Raw genomic sequence first — 20,830 nt, forward strand, 5'->3', positions numbered from 1 at the left:
AGCTTACTTCCAAACAAGTAAAGACAAAGTCCTGTTACCTTTAGGCTAGGGCTACATTTCCCTGGAAGATGCCACCTGCTGCAAGCTTTGTTAGGAGAGGGCCAAGCATACCCAGACCTTCTTTTTTAAAAAAAAGGTTAAAGAAAAAAGGCACCACAGGGCAACCTCTGCCCTAAGTTGTGTAAACACATAAAGCTGTGAGCAGCGGTTTGTTTTTTATTTGTTGTTGTTGTTTTTTTTTTTAGCTCACACATCAGCGCAGCTTAGTGCAAGAAGGACATGGAGGTGCTCGAGAGAGTCCAGAGAAGGGCGACGAGGCTGGTGAGGGGTCTGGAGAACAAGTCTTATGAGGAGCAGCTGAGGGAGCTGGGCTTGTTCAGCCTGGAGGAGGCTCAGGGGCGACCTTATCGCTCTCTATGGGTGCCTTAAAGGAGGCTGTAACGAGGTGGGGGTTGGTCTGTTCTCCCACGTGCCTGGTGACAGGACGAGGGGGAATGGGCTAAAGTTGCGCCAGGGGAGGTTTAGGTTGGATGTTAGGAAGAACTTCTTTACCGAAAGGGTTGTTAGGCATTGGAATAGGCTGCCTAGGGAAGTGGTTGAGTCACCATCGCTGGAGGTCTTTAAGAGACGTTTAGATGTTGAGCTTAGTGATATGGTTTAGTGGAGGACTTGTTAGTGTTAGGTCAGAGGTTGGACTGGGTGATCTTGGAGGTCTCTTAGACGATTCTGTGCCTGTATCTGCTCCGGGAAGCCGTGCCTACCGCTCTGCTTCCGCGCATGCGCGGAGCCGGCCGGCTCGCCTAAGGAGGGGGAGCCGGGCGGCGCCGCAGGACCCCTGCCCGCGGCAAACTGGCGGCGCCCTTCTCCGGAGCGGGAGCCGCGCCGGGCCGGCTCTGTACCGGCCTAGGAACCGAGGACGGAAAGTGGCCTACAGAGCGTGCCGGCACTGAGGCTGGAAGCACTCCGTGATTGGCTGGGAATTGAGAGCGGAACTGCCGTCAGGACATGCCTTCACTGAGGACGGAAACACTCCGTGATTGGCTGGGAACCCAGGGCGGAAGTGGCGTCAGGGCTAGCCTTAACTCAGGGCGGAAACGCTCCGTGATTGGCTCGGAGGATCCCAGGGCGGAGGTGCCGTTCAGGGCTTGCCGGCGCAATGGGCGGCAGCTGTCGGGCCGGGCCGGGCTCGGCTCGGGCCGGGCCGCCGAGGCGCGGTGCCGCAACGAGGTTGGTGGTCGGTGCCGCCCCGGGCCGGGCCGGGAGGGGGCGAGGCGGCGGGCGGTTGGGGTGCCACGCGGTCGGCGGCTTCTGCGGAAACGGTCCTTGTGCGGGGCGGGGGCGGCGCCGCGCCGGACCGGAGCGGAGCGGAGCGGACCGGGCGTGCGGCGGGGTCTGCACTGCGCGGGGCTTCGGAGGGCTGGGGGAGAGGGGGGCGGAGCGGAGCGGGGGGGGGGGGGGGCGGGCGCAGAGAGGTCGGCGGGGGGGGGGGGCGGTTGCGTGCGCTTGGCCGACTCCCCTCTGGGTCGGATGGACTGCTCCGTCCCGCGGCATGCTGGGAGCTGTAGTTCTGTGGTGCGCGGCTGGTCTTTCCCGGGGCCGGGGCCGGGGCCGGGCCGTGCGCGCCGGGAGGCGCAGGTTGCCGCTGGCTGCGAGCGCGGCTGCCGGCGGTGAGGCGAGCGAGAGCCTTCGGGGGCGCTTCCCCGGAGCGTCGGGCCGGGAGGGGTGGGGGCTGCGGCGGCCGGGCGCGGGTCCTCGCTGCGCTCGATCGTCGGGCTGCGCCTCGGAGGCTTTCCTCCCCCCGCGTGCTGACGGCCGGCTCTCTCCTTTCCCTGCGGCTCACCAGGGCAGAAGCAGCTCCCCGCCGCTGGGACCCCCGCGGGGTTTGTCGCCGAGCGAAGGTGGCGCAGCAGCTGAAGGGAGGAAAGCTGCAGCTGGCGTGCTGCAGTCGCAGGTTTCCCAGGAGAAAGAGCAGCCCGTCTGTCCCAGCTGTCCGGGTAAGTCGCAGCGACCTGCGGGTGAAATCCAGGTGTGAAGGGGATTTTGGTGGCTCTCTTAGACGGCTAGTCCTACCAAAGGTCGCATCGGTTACAAAAGGTAGTAGTAACCTTGCAGTTTGTGTGTTCTGTAACGTCTGTAGCACAATAAACTGGCAGGTGAAGAAATGAGCGGGTACAAATACACGTGACTCCATCGCTGAGATTAAATAACGTGCAGGTTCTTCTGTGTTTTGTCTTCCAAAGCGCGTTGTTTGACTCGGTGATCCTTAACGATGATCCTCGGTGGTCCCTTCCAACTCAGAATATTCTATGATTCTGTTGTTGCCGAGCGCCTGAGCTTTTTGCTCACATTACTGAGGAAAGGAATGGCTGTGCTTCTTCCCCACCCCCCTCTTTTTTTCTTTTTTTTTCCTCGCCTCTTCTCCCTCGATGACGGGGACTCGAAATGTTTTTCTCAGATGTCCATGTGAAAATTTAAAAAAAAAAAAAAAGAAGCTGATGGTGAACACTGACAGAATTGGGTGACACTTTCAAGGTAGAGGGCAAAGAACGTGGAAATTCCTAGTACGTTAGTGTTACTCTGTTAACAAAACCGACGTACACGCCGCTTGCTGTTCCTAGTTTTTTGGTTTGGCCTGGTTTTCCTTTCAGAAGTCTTCCTGAAGGCCTTTGTGGACAAAACTCTGTCCTGCTTCAGCTTTAAGAATTAGCCTAGAAATAATGAACAAGTGCTTGCAGGGCTTTCCAGGACGCTAGTTGTGGTCAGTCAAGAACGACTTGAGAGGCAATTCCTTTCGTGGAATCGTAGAGTGGTTTGGGTTGGAAGGGACACTTAGAGATCATCTAGTCCATCCCCCCTGCCTCGATCAGTGGCGTCTTGCACTAGGTCAGGTTGCTCACAGCCCCACCCAGCGCAGCTTTGAGCACCTCCGGTAACGGGGCCTCCGCAGTTTCTCTGGGCAGCCCGTTCCAGTGTCTTACTACCCTCATCGTGAAGAATTTCTAACTTTTGTTCAATCTAAATATGTCCTCTTTTGGTTTACAGCTGTTGCCTTGCCCTGTCGCTGCAGGCTCTGGTAAAAAGTCCTTGCCTGTCTTTTCTGTGAGTCCACTATACGTGTTTAAAGGTAGTAATGAGGTCTCCCCAGAGCCTTCTCTTCTCCGGGCTGAAGTGTGACAGAGCCCTGCTGCTGGTGCTGGCTTGCGGGTCAGTGCTGAGCTACTGGAAGGAGGTTTTTATGTACTTTTCCAATTCCTTCAAAGGGAAGTTGAAGTACAGACAAGCTGACTGAGAACACTCCAAAGTGGTAGGCGTGAGACGTTTTGTAGGACACCAGCTCTTCTCCTCTGTGAGCGGAAAGAAAGCTTGTTGGGGCACAGGTATCTAGCATAGAGGGCCTACTGCAACTACTCAGAGCTTCGGTTAGTTCATTCAACCACCCAGCTTTTAGGCTGTAGGGTGTGCCTGGGACTGCTCTCTGAAATGATGGGTAATAGGCAGCACGCCTGAGGGGGGTGTGCTCCATGAACTGCTCTGCCAAGCTTCAGGAGGAGCTAGGGAGACTGAGAAGCTTCTGGGAGCCCAAGAAGGTGGTAGATCAATGGATCTGTGCTCTCCCTGTCTGGAACACACATGCCAACTTTGAACAACCACTGCTGATGTGGGTCCAGTATCCGATCCGCATCAGGATAAAGGCAGCAGCTAGAGGGGGACACCAAGGAGTCGAAGCAAGTTACTACGTGGAGCTGTAAGAGGAGCCACTGCTTGCACAATCAGCTTCTGGTACAAAACAGGTATGAGGCTCTGGGTATTGTTAAACAATGGATGTGAAAAGAAGGAAGAAGGGGTTTCTGTGCGAGTTCCACCAAGGTCAGATCAACCAGCTCCTTGTAGCAAGTGCAGGATCAAGGCCAGCGTTGTGAAGAAATAGTGCCAGGTTATAGTCACAGGTGACTGCCTTCTGAAGGGAACAGAGGCGCCCATCTGCAGACCAGACCATCTTTATTGAGAGCTTTTCTACCTGCCTGGGGCTTGGATCAGGGACATTGCTAGCGAGCTTACGAGCTTAGTTCAAACTTCAGATTATTCCCTACTCCTGCTCTTTCATGTGGGTACCAACAAATTTGCAGCAAGAAGCCTGTGTTCAATCAAAATAAATTTCAGGGCCCTGGGAAGATAGCTAAAGGATTCAGAAGCACGGGTATCGTCTAGCATTTTGGGATATATTAAACACAGCGTAGCCAGCTGGTCAAAAGAGGTGATTCTCCCACTGTATTTAGCGTTGGCGAAGCCTCTCCTTCAATATTGTGTGCGATTCTGGGCTCTACAATATAAAAAGAACGTTAAGATCCCTGAAAAGGTACAGAGGAGGGCAACAAAGCCGGTAAAAGGATTGGAAGGCACGCCCTGTGTGGACGCTACGGTACTTCTGCTAGCTCCTCAGGATTGTATATAGTCACGAGTAACACTCCTGATTCTAAATACATAGTCTTTCCCTGCATGTAAGCCGAACGCTATTCTACAATCGTTTGCTTCTTCCGGCAGTGGATTCTGTCTTTCAGTGATTTATGGGTACTTTACATGTCCTGGATATTGCTTTCCAGATACCTGGAGCTTGCTAGCTTTTCTGTCTCCCAGACGTGTGGCTGATAGCGGTCTAGTCTTGTGAGCTGTGCTGCCGTGAAGTCTGTCACCTGTTGATGTTGAAGGTACTTTTGTAGAAAGAGGAAGGTGGTAGGTACAGTTTCACACCAGGACATCAACAAAATCACGTACTCTTTTTATCATCTCCAGACGTGTTTCCTTCGGTGGCTTCTGGACTTTGGTCCATATTGTAGGCCCTGAGAAGGAAGGAGGTTGGCTTTTCATAACCACAGTTTCTTCTAGCTGTTTCAGATGGATTTCATGGTTGATTCTAGTTGAAATGACTGCCTCAGGAAAAAAAAAATAACAAAAATGATAGTCCAAACAACTTATAAAAAACAAAGAAAACACCGCTCCCATTTCCTCACAGCTTCTTGATTTGCTGTGGTATCTTCTTTATGGAAAGAAGTGTCCTTTCCTTCCCAAGCTGTAAAGGAAGAGTTCGGGTACTCTTCACTTGTGCACTTTAATCTGTGACGTGTTTGTTCGCATAGAACTTCTGGGAAGTTTGGCGGTAGAGTTTAGGGTTTACATGTTAGGTAAACAGAAGTATCACTCAACTCAGAACATAGTTAAATAAAAGTACAACATTTATTTAAAATGAATAGGTGTGTGTCTATAGTCTTGTGTCCTTTCTTTGCAGAACTCAATAGTTAGCCTTTATACATATTTCTAAGTTGCCTGGTTTATCAGTGTACAACACAGCATTCGGGAATATCATCTAAGATTTTAGGTGAGGAGGACTGTCCTTTGTTCAGTTGTGCACTCTTGTGTGTCAGCCCTGATTCTGAACCATATAAAAGCTGGAAACTTCTTTCCGGTTTTCTCTCTAACCTCACTGAAATGTGGGTACTTCCCAGTGTACCTGATACTATTCAGCATGTGGATATTCTGTTGCCTCACACTAGCTACAATTCCGGTGAAGTTACACATCTTGAGCCTGCATGTTAGTGTTTCATCCTTTCAGTTCCACAAAAGGAGGGTTCAGTGGAAGTTTTGAATCCTGTAAAGTGGAATACAGGTTTTTAGCCCCAAAGGCTTTAGTTATTTTTCCCTGGTGAGCTTTGGAACAGAAGATATGTAACATTAACAGTTTTTTATTATTCATTTCAGGACTCTTTGACAGCCCTCCAGGATCCGATGATGCAAAGCTCACTGACATATCCTACCCAGGAGACCAACAATCTGTGACATTTGGAACCAAATCCCAGGTGGGAATGGGAGGCATGGAAGCCAAGGTAGAAATATAGAACACTTATTCTCTTACTGAGAGGGAAAGGGAGATGTGGAAAGGGGACTTGATAATACAAGATTGAGAGGAGTGGCCGATAGAGCAGATAATTGTGTTGCCATTCAGAGGAACCTTGACAGGCTGCAGATAGGGGCAGGCAGGAACCTTTTGAAGGTCAGTAGAGGGAAATGCCAAGCCCTACCCCTAGGGAGGAACAGCTCTCTTCACCAGCACTGGTGGTTGTATGTCTGGGCTCAGAAGGTCTTTGGAGTTCAATCCAGTTGTCTGCTGGTCACAAGCAGCGTTCTAGAAAGTTGCCTGGCAGAAAAGGACTTGGGGGTGTTGTGCTGGTCAACAGCTCGTTGAACAGGAGCTGGCGGTATGCCCAGGAGGCCAAGATGGCCAATAACATCCTGGCTTGTATCAGAAATAGCGTGGCCAGCAGTACAACGGAAGTGATGGTCCGTCTGTGCTTGGCACTGGTGAGACCACACCTTGAGCACTGTGCTCGGTGTTGGTCCCCTCGTGTGATGGTTTTACCTTGCTAGACAGCTGAACTCCACCACAACCGCTCTCTCGCTCCCCCTCCTCGGAAGAGGAGGGGGAAGAAGAGAAGGAAAGAAACAACTCACGGGTTGAGATAAGGATAATTTAACTAAAGGAAAAAAATAATTATTAAGGAAAAAATATTATTAATTAACTAGTCTGACTAAAGGGAAAAAAATAAAAACGACAGGCAAAGGCTGTGTGAAAGTGCAGAGGAAAGAAATTACTCTCTACTTCCCACAAATGAGCGATGCTTGACCACATCGTTGAAGCAGGGCCTCAACACACAGACGTTTTCACAATGAGCGCCCACCCCTCCCTTCTTTTTCTTTTTTCCACCTTTTATTGCTGAGTGTGACATCATAGGGTATGGAATATCCCTTTGGTTGGTTTAGGTCAGCTGCCCTGGTGATGTTCCTTCCTCGCCTTTTGCCCGCCCCCAGCTTGCTAGCTCTGGGAGGTGTTAGAGGGAGTCCTGATGCTGTGCCAGCATTGCTCAGCAGCAGACACGACGCTGGTGCGATACCGGTGCTGTTCTAGCTACAGGTGCAGAGCACAGCACTGTATGGGCTGCTGCAGGGAAAGCTAACTCCATCCCAGCCAGACCCAGTACATCTCACTACAATAAAGGTACTGAGTTTCTGGGAATACACTCGGAGAAGAGCAGCAAAGCTGGCGAAGGAACTAGAAAATGATGTGAGGAACAGGTAAGGGAGCTGGGATTTAAGTCTGGAGAGAAGAAGGCAGTGGGGAGGCCACACTGATCTCTACAGCTACTGAAAGGAGGTTGTAGCAAGGTGTCGGTCTCTTTCCTCAAGTGACAAGTGATAGGGTGTGAGGGAATGGCCTCAAGTTGTGCCAGGGGAGGTTTAGGTTGGCTATCAGGAAGCATTTCTTCATGGAAGGGGTGGTTAGACGTGAGAACAGGCTGCCCGAGGAAGTGGTAGAGTCCCCATCCTTAAAAATATTTAAGAGACATGTGGACATAGCACTTAGGGATATGGTTTAGTGGTAGCATTAGGTCGATGGTTGGACTTGATGGTCTGAAGGGTCTTTTCCAACATAAGTGATCAAAGTGGAGCAAGAATTCGTGTTGAGAATGGGGATTCAAATAACAAGTGCATTTTTGGGAACTGGCTCTATCCTTCATCGTAGGTGAAAGCAGCTCTGTGGGCCCTCCAAGGAGGCACCTCTGCAGTGATTGCAAGTGGAACCCACCCAAAGATCTCGGGTCATGTCATCACAGATGTTGTGGAAGGGAAGAAAGTTGGAACTTTTTTTTCAGAGGTAAAACCTGCAGGTGAGTACGGAAGTAACATGTACATTGGGAGCTGTAGAGATTTCCTGGAAGTTTAGGGTCGAAATTTGGCTAGGCCTGCCTGTTCAACAGATGGGAAACTACGCTCTGCTTGACAAACGGCTTTTGAAAGGTAATTTTTAACGTTGGAATAGAACATCTTGAATCCTCTGCTCGGGTTCCTTCCAGCTGATGACTTGCTGCATCAGACTTGCATTCAAAGAACTAGGTAGAATTTGTATTGCTTTTAGTCTTAGAGGTTATCGTCTATTATTGAAGATTTCAGGGTGAAAGCGTGCATATAGAATGTACGGCTGAACTAAGATAGTTTGGGTTTTTGTCGTAAGTTCTTTTAATGGCTCGGTCTTTTGTTACCGTATGTAGGAATGTTTTCCTGCCTCTGTGTTGCTGTGACAATGTAACAAGGGCCGCAGAAAGTCAGACCAAAGATCGGTGGTCTTAGCAGAACGGAACGAGTATAGAGCGATACTTGTGACTTGCGCTTTAAGACAAGCCAATGCCTTTGAGTATAAAAACGCTTAATGTGTTTCTTGTAAAAATCGGCCATATCCTTTGAACCCATGTAAACACTTAGCATCCGTGGGTCACAGCAGTCACGAGCCTTAACTAGGTATTGTGCGTAAACTCTGGAGCTAGCACTATGTGGAGAACTGCTTCCTTTATTTTGTGTGTGTTTGTGGGCAGGAGGAGCGTTGAAGTTTGCTTCCTGCTAGCTTTTGATGCCCCCGCCTTCTGTATGGAAAGAGAACATGGGTGATCGATCTCTGTTCAACTTCTATGATATGAGACATCGTCTTTTCCCTCATCGTCTCTTTGTCACATGAAAAAGGTTTTTTCTTAGTCCTTTTCTACAGAAACTGTTCCAAAAGTTTGGCGATCCCTGTTTCTCTTGGCTGAAACTGTTTTTATTCTACTGTGACCTTTTTAAGATAGGCAAAAATAAAATTCTGTGTAGCATCCAAGATGCAAATGAACCCTCAGTTTATGAGATAGCAAGGCTAACTTTGAGTTTTGATTAGACTGGTGATGTTTCTTGTTGCCTTTCCTAGGCCTTTTCCAAAAGCTTAAACGTGTAAGTTGCTCTTCGACGCTGATGAGCATTGAGGTGATGTTTTCATAGGATTATGTGCAGTACCGAGGCCTGATTTCCCCTTTTGCCTCTGCATTGCTTCACGTTTATCTGCTTTGAATTGTACTTGCTATTTGGTTGCATAGCGGCTGCAAAGGAATCACAGGCTGGTTGAGGTTGGAAGGACCTCCAGAGGTCACCTGGTCCAACACCCCTGCTCAAGCAGAGCCACCCAGATCTGGTTTTCCAGGACCACGTCCAAACAGGTTTTGAAACCTCACAAAGACTGTGACTCCACGACCTCCCTGGGCAGCCTACGCTAGTGCTCAGTCACCCTCACAGCGAAAAAGTATTTACTGATGTTCAGGAAACCACAGAAGGGGAACATCCTGTGTTTCGGCCTGTGTCTGTTGCCTCCTTTTTTGTTCCTTGGGTACCAGTTAGAAAAGTCTGGCTTTGTCTTCTTTCCACCCTCCCTTCGTGTATTTACAGACATCGATGAGATCCCCTCCAAGCCTCCTCTTCTCCAGGCCGAACGGTCCCAGCTCTCCCAGCCTGTCCTCATAGGAAAGGTGTTTCAGTCCCTTACCATCCTCGTGGCCCTCCGCTGGACTCTTTGCAGTGTGTCCAGGTCTCTCTTGTACTGGGAGGCCCAGGCCCAGCACTCCAGGTGCGGCCTCACCGTTCCTGAGCAGAGGGGGAGGATCGCCTTTCTTGACCTGCTGGCAATACTTTGCCTAATGCCACCCAGGATACCCTCAGCTGCTTTTGCAGCAAAGGCACATTGCTGTTTCGTGTTCAAGTTGGTGTCCACCAGGAAACTTAGCTCCTTTTCCGAGAAGTTCCTTTCTGGGAAAAAGTGCGATATCAGCGCTTTTCACTTTGTCCTACTGCAATAAATTTGTATCAGCTATAAAGCTTTTCATCTTAACCCCATTTCTCAGACAATTACAAATATGGTGAACAGCAAAAGTAAAGGTGAAATTTTACTGCAACCTTTCCTCTACCATGGAACATGGTTACTCCCATTCTTTCGTCTTCTGTCTTCCAAAACACACTTTAAATATTCAGGTAGCTTTTTAAAATGAACTCTTATCTCCTCGCGTGTGTCACTTTTTTTCAAAGAACACGAAAGTACACTCTACTTTATAAAGTATGACCTCGCTTTAAAAAGCTGTTTTAACACTCCTTAATTAAGTCTTCTTAATCAAGTGTCCGCTAGTTCTTTTCTTAACTCCTGTTATTTTCCTTAACGTGGGAATTCCTGCTCTGGCAATTTCTGTAGGACGCTTCTGAAATAGAAGTCCAGGCCTATTAGTCACATTTCAAGTCATCTGTCCTACAGACAATTTCAAGAGAGTTAAAAATGAAAACGTAGCTTATCCGTGAGCTACTTGAGAACTCCTTAGTGAAATGCTGCGTGAGCCTTTTGACTTGTTACTTCTGCTTCTGTTTCAAAACTTGTTCTGTATCGTTTCAGTTTGAGACAGGTTCTTTGATATCCACGCCAAGAAGAAAACCTTTCTTCGGTAGGAACCCTTCAGTGTGCACAGGGAGAGGCGTGGAGAGAGCAGCTGTTCTGCAAGCTGTTACTCAGGCCGCTTTTGGCTTCCAGTACTGTTTGTACATTCCCATGTTGTTTTGCAATCTTTTCTCTTTTCGTTAGTTGTCTAATTAAACTTTTTCAAAGGATGCCTCCCTGTTTTCAGTTTTCTCCTACGCCCTGAGATTTAGCCGTCCTTGTATTCTTTTGCTCTTTGTCAAGTCTTTTTGATACGAGCTGTATGCAGCTTTGATACAAACTTGTTTGTCCCCTATGACCTGGATGATCTTGCTGAATCTCCGTGATGCCTTGAAAAGGGCTGTGCTCGGGGACCGTGGCAGCATTTTGGTATCTGATACAGATTTTCCTGTTCTGGCATACAGTGAATTTCTTTGATATGTCTATTAGGACCGTACCTGTTTTCCTGCTTTGAGTAAGGAGTTGGAAGATGAAAGGTTAGCGTTCGTTTCCTCCCACATGGGCTGTAACCTTTGTCTGCATGTCTTGTGGTTGTGTTTTGTTTGTTTGTTTTGGCAGGCCCTCCAGCAGAGCAGCAGGGTGAAAGGTCTCGAGCTGGTGGCAGAACCCTGGCAGCTCTGCAGCCTGAGCAGGTGAGAGAACAGTATGTGCTCACTCTTTAAGGTTGGGAACACGTGGCAAGTCTTAAAATACAGGTTTATAACACAAATGGGTCCTGGAAAAAATCAGCTGGCTCCAAGCATTCAGGGAGTCAAGACAGTGAGAAGATGTGTCAGCAGAAATGAGCTGAAGTGAGCCAGATGTCAAACACCATGGACTTCATATAAGAATGCAGTTCAGAAACTTTTCTCTTTCAGAGAGCAGAGATTGATTATTGTCTTGCTGACTTATTACCTGATCAGAGAGAAGAAATTCTCTTGGCAAACGAGAAGGACTTAGAAGAAGCTGAAAATAAAGGTAATATTATGGGTCCTTTCATGGTACTCCTGTTGTCATGAGCTTTTCTGGGCCTCAAAGGAAATGAGCAGAACTAGAATATTCCGTCACCTGCAATTGGATATTATGGCTGTCACAGGTTAGTGAGCCCAGGACTTTGAGAGCTTGTCAGTGGAAACAGCTGCAGCTTCCATAATTACATGAGAGATGTCTTCATCAGAGAAGACAGAGAGGCCTTTGAAAACAGCAACCCACAGCATTGTTTAAAAAAAATAAAAATCTAAATAAATAAATAAATAGCGTTTTCTTTTGCCAAAGGAGGCTCGCTTTAGAAATTGAATATAGCAAGTATCTGCCCTGTTATCGTCATGTATGAAATAGCATGAGTATCTCCTGGGCTGGTTAACGTAATGTTTGGCCCCTGTGGGGAAGGTTGTTACTTAAAAATGATGCTTTCCAGAACGAACCATATTACCTTCTGACCAAGGAAAGTACAGTTCAGGCAGCATAGACTAAATCCGTTCTTTTGTGTTCGAGTGGTGCATCGAGAAGCTGGTCTTGGGTTAGAAAATGTGTGAAACTGGCATGTCACAAACTGTAATGCAGAGAGATCTTTGATAACAAAAGCGTATTTCTGTTGGTGAGTTATTGGAAGGCTGCAAGAAGTCTTGCCTCAAAAGACTCTTCTGAAATGAATTCTGTTGCCATCCCAATTTTTTTTTTCTACAGGCACATTCTTGGGACTTGCTTCTGCAATGTCGAGAGTTATGCAGGGTTGGTTTTTGATACCCAGCGTAGAGAAGGAGTTAGCTTACATTCAGGTGCTGCAGTTTCTGCACGTGTCTTATAACGTAGGTTTCCTGCTTAACTTGCAATTTATGAGGTTCCTACCACTGAGCACTTTCCTGTCCATGCCAAACGCAGCTGAGTTGCAGGCTACCATTAAACATCAAATGTTTAATATAGATTGTTAATAACAAATCGCAACTGTTAGGAATATATGCTAAAAAAAATTAGCACAGAAAGTAGAAGCTCTAGGCTGTGAGTAGTCTGTCCCATACTGATACTGCATGTTTGCACTGAGGCAGAATGATTGCTTTCACTCGCTTGTGGAGCGATGAGTCTAGGCTCTCACTGCTAGTATTTTTAGCAAGACTGATTGAGCATTTCTCTAACATATGAGCAAGTGTTTGAGGAGCAAGTGATGGGTCTGGGCACTTAGAAAGAGACTGCCAAAGGGCAGCTTCCTATTTTATAACTGAATTTTGTGAGCGTTGGTCCTCGTTTCATACTGAAGGGGAGTATGCTCTAGTGAAGGGAGTATGTTCACGTGAAAGGAAAGGGCACTAGTCTCCCTCGTCTGCCATTATTACTTCCTTGCTGCTAGCTCTGTTCTTCATAGAAAGCCAGTATGTTTCCTCGTCACATTCTAGTCTGCCTTCCTAGACTTCAGCCTTTGCCTCCTGGGTCTCTTGCCTTGCATAGACAATCTCTCCCCTTCTCCTCTTCTTCTTCATCTCATTTGTAAACCTTTTATCAGGCTGATTCTTACTGGCTTCCCACCCCCACCCCCCAACCTTTTTCTATTTTTTCATTTTTTTCTGTTTTTTTTTTACAGACTTAGGATGGCTTGTCTTGTTAGTTACTTTTCTTCCTGCCAGCCCCCAGCCTCAAGTTCTCTGATGCGACTTCAGAGGATCATCTTTGATACCTCCGCATCTGTATAATACGGTTTCTATCCCATGCTCTAGCTGACGGCAGGACGGACTCTGAGTGCAGAGGAGAGGTTGCTTCCTCCGTAGTTTCCTATTGCGTTTCATACTGGTTTGGGTAAGCAATTACAGAGGAAATTTGACTTCTCCGTGGAGCAGTGTGTGCCTGACAGCTAGCTGGAGACAGCACACACGGCATTGAGTCAGTGCTCCGAGTTCGGTCCTGAGTTGCAGTAAAGGTAAAACAATTGCAGACTGACAGTTTAGCTTCTAAGGAGCATATACAAATAGCATGTTTGCCTCTACTGCTTAAAAGGCGAGGTTCCGAGATCATATTTCACGGACTGCTTCCTATAGATTTCAAGAAATCCAATCGTTCTGAAGCACAGCCGCGCTCTGTTATTGTTTAAAGGGAACAAACTGCTTTGAGAGCCGTTACGTGGGAGGGAACCGAGGGCGGAAGTGACGTCAGGGCGTGCCCTCACCGAGGGCCAAAACGGCTCCGTGATTGGCTGGACTGTGAGGGCGGATGTGGTGTCCGAGCGAGCCGTCATTGAGGGCAGGAGCATTCCATGATTGGCTGGGAACCCAGGGCGGAAGTGGCGTCACGGCTAGCCTTAACTCAGGGCGGAAACGCTCCGTGATTGGCTCGGAGGATCCCAGGGCGGAGGTGCCGTGCAGGGCTTGCCGGCACTATGGGCGGAAGCTGTCGGCTCGGGCCGGGCTCGGCTCGGGCCGCGCCGCCGAGGCGCGGTGCCGCAACGAGGTTGGTGGTCGGTGCCGCCTCGGGCCGGGCCGGGCCGGGAGGGGGCGAGGCGGCGGGCGGTTGGGGCGCCACGCGGTCCGCGGCTTCTGCGGAAACGGCCCTTGTGCGGGGCGGGGGCGGCGCCGCGCCGGACCGGAGCGGAGCGGACCGGGCGTGCGGCGGGGTCTGCACTGCGCGGGGCTTCGGAGGGCTGGGGGAGAGGGGGGCGGAGCGGCGCGGGGGGGGGGGGGGCGGGCGCGGAGAGGGCGGCGGGGGGGGGGGGGGCGGTTGCGTGCGCTTGGCCGACTCCCCTCTGGGTCGGATGGACTGCTCCGTCCCGCGGCATGCTGGGAGCTGTAGTTCTGTGGTGCGCGGCCGGTCTTTCCCCGAGCCGGGGCCGGGGCCGGGGCCGGGCCGTGCGCGCCGGGAGGCGCAGGTTGCCGCTGGCTGCGAGCGCGGCTGCCGGCGGTGAGGCGAGCGAGAGCCTTCGGGGGCGCTTCCCCGGAGCGTCGGGCCGGGAGGGGTGGGGGCTGCGGCGGCCGGGCGCGGGTCCTCGCTGCGCTCGATCGTCGGGCTGCGCCTCGGAGGCTTTCCTCCCCCCGCGTGCTGACGGCCGGCTCTCTCCTTTCCCTGCGGCTCACCAGGGCAGAAGCAGCTCCCCGCCGCTGGGACCCCCGCGGGGTTTGTCGCCGAGCGAAGGTGGCGCAGCAGCTGAAGGGAGGAAAGCTGCAGCTGGCGTGCTGCAGTCGCAGGTTTCCCAGGAGAAAGAGCAGGCCGACTGTCCAGGTAAGTCGCAGGAATCTTTGGGTGAAACCGAGGCGTGCTCGTAAACTTCCTGCAGCCCAGGCTCAAAGGCTTAATCGAATTTGCAGAAGCGCGAACTGCTCGGTGCAGGGAAGCACAAAGGAAAGCCACGTAGTGCCTGCCAAGCTGTAGTAGCTTCTTAGACCTAGAACGAATTGGCCTGTCGAGTTCTGTCTCTTTGTTGCTCAGTCTATGGTACGAGAGGCTAACCTTTGTCCCGCCTCAGCTTTCAGAGTTGTCCTAGAAATAAACCGGTGCTTGCAGGGCTTTCCAGAACGCTGGTTGTGGTCGGTCAAGACAGACGTGAGAGGCAATTTCTGGCTGTCTGTCTGTCTATTGGTTATGTCCCGAGAGTTTTGCTTTAACTGTGTGCAACAAAAGAGGCCTTGGGCCCGTACTGAGCAGCGAGAGAAAGCAAAACTCCAGGTAAGCTCTGGCTGTGGCAAAGTTGCTTGGGAATTGAGCGGGTGGGGGTCTTTCCAGCGGAACTCGGTACGCAGACGGAAGCGTGACCTTTGAGGTCCCTGTCTGTCTTGCGTTGAAGCTGTGGTATTTGACCCATGACTGTATGGAGTTGCTAAATCCTAGAGGGGATGATAGAGACGTCCCTGGTTCAGCCTTTTTTGCCACAGTCATTGCAGAAATGTTGGAAAAGTGAGCATCATCCCTCTCTTTAAATTCGCCTTTTAAAGCATTCTTTCTGCAGACTCCTGTCTGTGGTTTAGGTACTTGATTTCTGTGAAACAGAGCCAGACTTTCCTATTAACTAGCACCCTGATTGAAATTGCCTGTCGTCGGAGGACAGGAACTATAAATGGTGCTTGGCAATTTAAAATCTCTTGGCTTCTACGGAGGCTAACTTGCCAAAGTGAGTAGGAAGTAGCCTAAAGTTCGGTAAAGACGCTGAATAGAAAAGGTCCTCTTCTTGATGGGGAAAGAGCTTCGCAGAACACGAGCTCTGTTTCCCGTAGGGCTCCCTACTTACCCACCCGTTCAGCGACTATTGCAGGCTTTGACTGGTCCCCTCAGGTCCGATATCGCACAAGCGTTGTGCCGCAGATGGTACCTTAGCTTACTTTCCATCTCGTGCTGCGTTACTTATACCCGCAGAAGACTTACTTCAGCGTCAAATAAACCCTGTGCGAAGCGTCCCCGACTCATGCCAGTGGGACCACCCCGTTGTGGCTGGTAAAATCCAGGAACAGGACGGTGCTTGGAAGAACGTAACCTATGGAGGAGCAGGCAACAGTCTCCTGTTAGGCAACAGGTTTTCGAGACTGGTTTTGCCACCCCTCCGCGCATTTTGAAGGAGGCAGTCCCTAAGCTGATGCAATCCAACTGCATCTAAGCTGTAGGTTGGTACTTCCATAAGCTATAAAGGAACTTAACGTGTTGGTTTTTTTGTTTGTTTGTTTGTTTGTTTTAAATCGAGGCTCATGTGCATGCATTTGGCTTGTCCTGATGGCTGGTGTAGATGATCGCTCACGTGCCCCAAAGCTCCTTGTGCTGATGTTGGATCTGCCCCTCGGTAAAGGACGGCATCCCGTGCGTTCAGCTTTTCTTCCTTACCGTCTCGTATGTATGTATGTATTTACTTTTCTGAAAGAAAGGGTGGATATTTCATGGGTCTCTCTGTGAGCGTATCGAACCAGGCCGCAGTAAATATGTGTAAGCGAGTAGGCTGCAGCATGTGCTGGGCAGTATCGGAGTGCTACTCTGCTAGCAGTGGAGAGCCAGGTGAAGGTGTCTAGGGTAAGGGCTTGTTCTGCCTCAGGTTGAACGGAAAGTTTCTGAAGTTGAGCATCCCGGGGGATGTTTGTAGGACTGTTGTTAGACAATAAAAGTTCAGATGGCTGTCAACAAAGGGGATTTTGTTGGCTCTTTTAGATAGCTATACCTACCGAAGATTGAATCGGTTACAAAAGGTTGTAGTAACCTCGCAGTCTCTATGTTCTGTAGCGTCTGTAGCAAAATAAACTGGCAGATGAATAAATGAGCAGGTACAAATACACGTGACTCTACAGCTGAGATAAAATAACATGCAGTTTCTTCTGTGTTTTGTCTTTCAAAGCACATTGTTGCCGAGCGCCTGAGCTTTTTGCTCGCGTTACCGAGGCAAGGAATGGCTGCGCTTCTTCCCCCCTCATCCCTCTCTTTTTTTTTTTCTCCTCTCCCTTGATGACAGGGACTCGAAATGTTTTCCTCGGATGTCCACGTGAAAATTTAAAAAAAAAAAAAAAAAAAAGGCGACGGTGAACACTGACAGAATTGGGTGACTTTTTCAAGGTAAGAGGGCAAAGAACGTGGAAATTTCTAGTACGTTAGCGTTACTCTGTTAACAGAACCAACGTACACGCCACTTGCTGTTCCTAGTTTTTTGGTTTGGTTTTCCTTTCAGTAGTCTCCCCAAAGGCTCCACAAAGGACACCTTGTGTATCTTTTCTGTTCTTCCAGGATTCATTCGTCAGGAAAGACGACCGTGAAATCTGAGGGCTGTGGACGAGGGCTGTGGAACCATCTGGTAGATGGTTGTTGCAGTTGCCTTTGGTCACGTCATTCGTCCTTTTAGCTTGCCCTTTACTTTACCTTGAGTGGAATTTTTCTTGCCACGCTATGTTTGCAGTGGTAACATTGCTGCCGAGGTGTTTTTTGACTAAAAATGATCTTAACTGTAGTAGTGAATTCACAGCGTGTGGCTTTGTGTACTGACTCCCATGATCACAACTTTTTTTTTTTTTCCTTTGTCACAGATAGGAGAAAAGCTCTCTCCAGAGAGATGGAGAAGGAATTGATTATACCTCTGCCTCATCCTGTGAGACCGGAAGACGGTGAGTGACTAACTGTAAGCTGCAATTCTCAGGAGTCGCATGGCTAAGAGTCTCGGGTTCCTTCTCTGCCTGACCCCCAGGGCCTTAGGCACGGGAAATCTTAGGCTTAATGTTTTTCCCTATGAAATACTGTCACGCTAAGGGGCGTAGCTGACTAACTGTTACGGGTCTGGTCGGATTCAGGTTACTGAACTATCACGGTCACGGATTCACCAATAACGTAGCACGCCCTCGCTCTAGTCGCGTTCAATGAGAACTGTCATGGCTAGGAACAATGCAATGAACAGCAATTTATTACAGCAACAAGGACACAGGTTCTTTGGAATTGCCGGCGATAAATTCACTGTCCGCGAAAGCAAGCGAGCACGCATGAAATACACAGGTACTCGTCCTGGCTGTTAATGCATTAAAAGGCACAAAGGCTCTAGAGATTTCTAAGTTTCCAAGGAGACACCTGGTACAACCAAGCGTTCAAATATTACCCCACAGCGTCCCAGTGCGGGGGGAAGAGAGGCTCAGCCTGTCGACTGATCCTGGAAGTCAGAAAGGTATCCTTGGTGATGGTATCTTCCCTAACACCCCCTTTCACTTAAGACAGTTTACATCTATTTTCTCTCCTTTAGGTGGGGCTTGAGTGACTCTAGTCAGGCATACCTTGGTTATGTTTGGTGTAAAGTTTTCTTGCTTTCGTTTAAAGGTAGAGGGGTCTGAGAAACTCAGAGCATGCCCTCAGCGAGGGGTGGTCGCACCTTGGAGACACGGAGCTTTTGGGATGGAGGTGTGTTTTGGTATTATGATGATACTAGAATGAGCAAAAGTTCCCTAGAGTGCAGTGTTTTGTTAAAAACATGACAGGTCGTTGGCTCAGGGTAGCAAACGTGCAGCTTATCGGTCTCAGTGTGCACAAGAGCATCTGGTCCCCATCTGCTCGCAGAGCCTATCCGTGGTGTTTCCACTACGCTTTACGCTCCGTCCCCTTCCTTAGAGTCAGCACACCAAGTTCCCCTAGTGCGATAGCACGTAAAGTTGGAGGCCTAGGGAACGCTTAGGTAGCGCAGCTGCCCTCCACCCTGAAAGCTTCTTCGATGCTGTACGCTTTCTTTAAAAGTTGAATATGAGTTTAATTTGCCTTGTTACTTAAGGCAATTACTCCGCAACTACCCAAAGCAGCGACAGTGAGAAGCCCACTTCCAGCATCCGCTCCCCACGCAGGGACGGATGGACGGACAGACGGACGCCGCTCTTTGCCTTGCCTGCCAGGGGAAGGGGAGAACGACCGGGCAGGGAGCCCCACCGCAGCCCCCCTCCCGGGAGTCCTGCACAGCAGTTCAATAAAGTTTGCTTTCCGGCCTGTGCCCCCTTTGGTGGTTGCCATCGGGGGAAGTGGCTGTCGCCGTCTGTGTGTGGGTGCAGGTTCCGTAGCGGGGTGGGTGTGGAGGGGGGGGGTGGCCCCGTGTCCACCGGTCACTGGATGTTGATGACCCCTCGGAGCGCGGGGCCAGCCCTGCCGGGTGGGGGGGCAGCTCGCTGCTGTCTTTGCTCCCCGGGCTGGGGGGACTGCTCTGGGTGGCGGGGGCTGCTTGCAGAGGTGCAAGTGGGGAGGGGGCTGGGGGTTCCCAGCAGGACCCCCAGGGCATGGGATGGCGTTGTGGAGGCCGGGTCCCGGGGGATTGGCGGCTGGGGCAGGGAAAGCCCAGGCGGGGGTGGCATGGGGTGGCAGGCACAGGTCTGTGGGTGCTGGGCTGCAGGTGGGGAAGCCTGGGGCTGGCTCTGTGGTGTTTGCAGTGTCAAGCCGCCAGGAGCACCATTCCCCCAGCAAGCCGGGAGTTGTGGTCATTGGGCTCTGAGCATCCCGTTGCCCATGTTGGGTTCGTTGTTATTATCTCCCTGCCTTTTTTGTCCCGATAAAAAATGTACTGTTTCAGCTTGCCGCCGCTCAGCTTCCCAGCCGTGAGCGGCACGTTGCTCAAGGCAGACACTTCCTCCCTGAGGCGGCGTGGGGTGCAAATTTCTGCTGTTTTCGTTTGTGCTTTCTCTGAGAAAATAGTCTGGGAAGCCGTCCCTGCTGACCTCAGGACGCATCCTGCTGGCGAGAAGCAGGTACTGCAGGCGGCAGGGCCACGCATGCGCGGTGGCGCCTTTGAATGCCCCCTTCCGCCACCTGCTCGTGAAAATCCGGTACTGCAGGCGCCTTGGGTCAGCGCATACGCTGTGGCGCCCCCTGGGGCCTTCTGCGCCACCTGGTGGCGAAAAGTGGGTACTGCAGGCGCCTCGGGGCACTGCATACGCTGGGGCGCCCTCTACCGCCGCCGGGTGGCGAAAAGTGGGTACTGCATGCGCCGCGGGGTCGCGCATACGCTGTGGCGCCCCCCGCCGCCGCCTGGTGGCCAAAAGTGGGTACTGCAGGTGCCCCGGGGCCGCGCATGCGCGGTGGCGCCCCCCGGCGCCCTCTGCCGCCGCCTGGTGGCCAAAAGTGGGTACTGCAGGCACCGCGGGGCCGCGCATGCGCGGTGGCGCCCCCCGGCGCCCTCTGCCGCCGCCTGGTGGCCAAAAGTGGGTACTGCAGGCACCGCGGGGCCGCGCATGCGCGGTGGCGCCCCCCGGCGCCCTCTGCCGCCGCCTGGTGGCCAAAAGTGGGTACTGCAGGCGCCGCGGGGCCGCGCATGCGCGGTGGCGCCCCCCGGCGCCCTCTGCCGCCACCTGGTGGCCAAAGGTGGGTACTGCAGGCGCCGCGGGGCCGCGCAGGCGCGATGGCGCCCCCCGGCGCCCTCTGCCGCCGCCTGGTGGCCAAAAGTGGGTACTGCAGGCGCCGCGGGGCCGCGCATGCGCGGTGGCGCCCCCGGCGCCCTCTGCCGCCGCCTGGTGGCCAAAGTTGGGTACTGCAGGCGCCGCGGGGCCGCGCATGCGCGGTGGCGCCCCCCGGCGCCCTCTGCCGCCGCCTGGTGGCCAAAGGTGGGTACTGCAGGCGCCGCGGGGCCGCGCATGCGCGGTGGCGCCCCCCGGCGCCCTCTGCCGCCGCCTGGTGGCCAAAGGTGGGTACTGCAGGCGCCGCGGGGCCGCGCATGCGCGGTGGCGCCCCCCGGCGCCCTCTGCCGCCGCCTGGTGGCCAAAGGTGGGTACTGCAGGCGCCGCGGGGCCGCGCATGCGCGGTGGCGCCCCCCGGCGCCCTCTGCCGCCGCCTGGTGGCCAAGAGTGGGTAGTGCAGGCGCCGCGGGGCCGCGCATGCGCGGTGGCGCCCCCCGGCGCCCTCTGCCGCCGCCTGGTGGCCAAGAGTGGGTACTGCAGGCGCCGCGGGGCCGCGCATGCGCGGTGGCGCCCCCCGGCGCCCTCTGCCGCCGCCTGGTGGCCAAAGGTGGGTACTGCAGGCGCCGCGGGGCCGCGCATGCGCGGTGGCGCCCCCCGGCGCCCTCTGCCGCCGCCTGGTGGCCAAAAGTGGGTACTGCAGGCGCCGCGGGGCCGCGCATGCGCGGTGGCGCCC

At 52.1% G+C, this 20,830-nt stretch overlaps 1 protein-coding gene across 19 annotated transcripts in view; it reads left to right on the forward strand.

Annotated features, from left to right (window-relative positions):
• The first annotated feature begins 212 nt into the window (after positions 1-212).
• The window catches only part of LOC308195718 (delta-1-pyrroline-5-carboxylate synthase-like), a 66,895-nt gene continuing 46,277 nt past the window's right edge, over positions 213-20,830 (forward strand). For 2 of the 19 annotated variants that reach the window (XM_080593613.1, XM_080593609.1), the window contains exons 1-5: positions 13,112-13,741; positions 14,365-14,506; positions 15,957-16,103; positions 17,275-17,352; positions 17,842-17,900. In XM_080593613.1, the coding sequence (XP_080449739.1) occupies positions 13,505-13,741; positions 14,365-14,506; positions 15,957-16,103; positions 17,275-17,352; positions 17,842-17,900 (663 nt within the window). In that variant the 5' untranslated portion in view covers positions 13,112-13,504. The other 17 variants (XM_080593606.1, XM_080593619.1, XM_080593605.1 and 14 more) reach the window with 17 other exon arrangements.

The sequence above is a fragment of the Anser brachyrhynchus genome (assembly GCF_964034855.1).
Source record: "Anser brachyrhynchus genome assembly, chromosome: 5".
NCBI lineage: Eukaryota > Metazoa > Chordata > Aves > Anseriformes > Anatidae > Anser > Anser brachyrhynchus.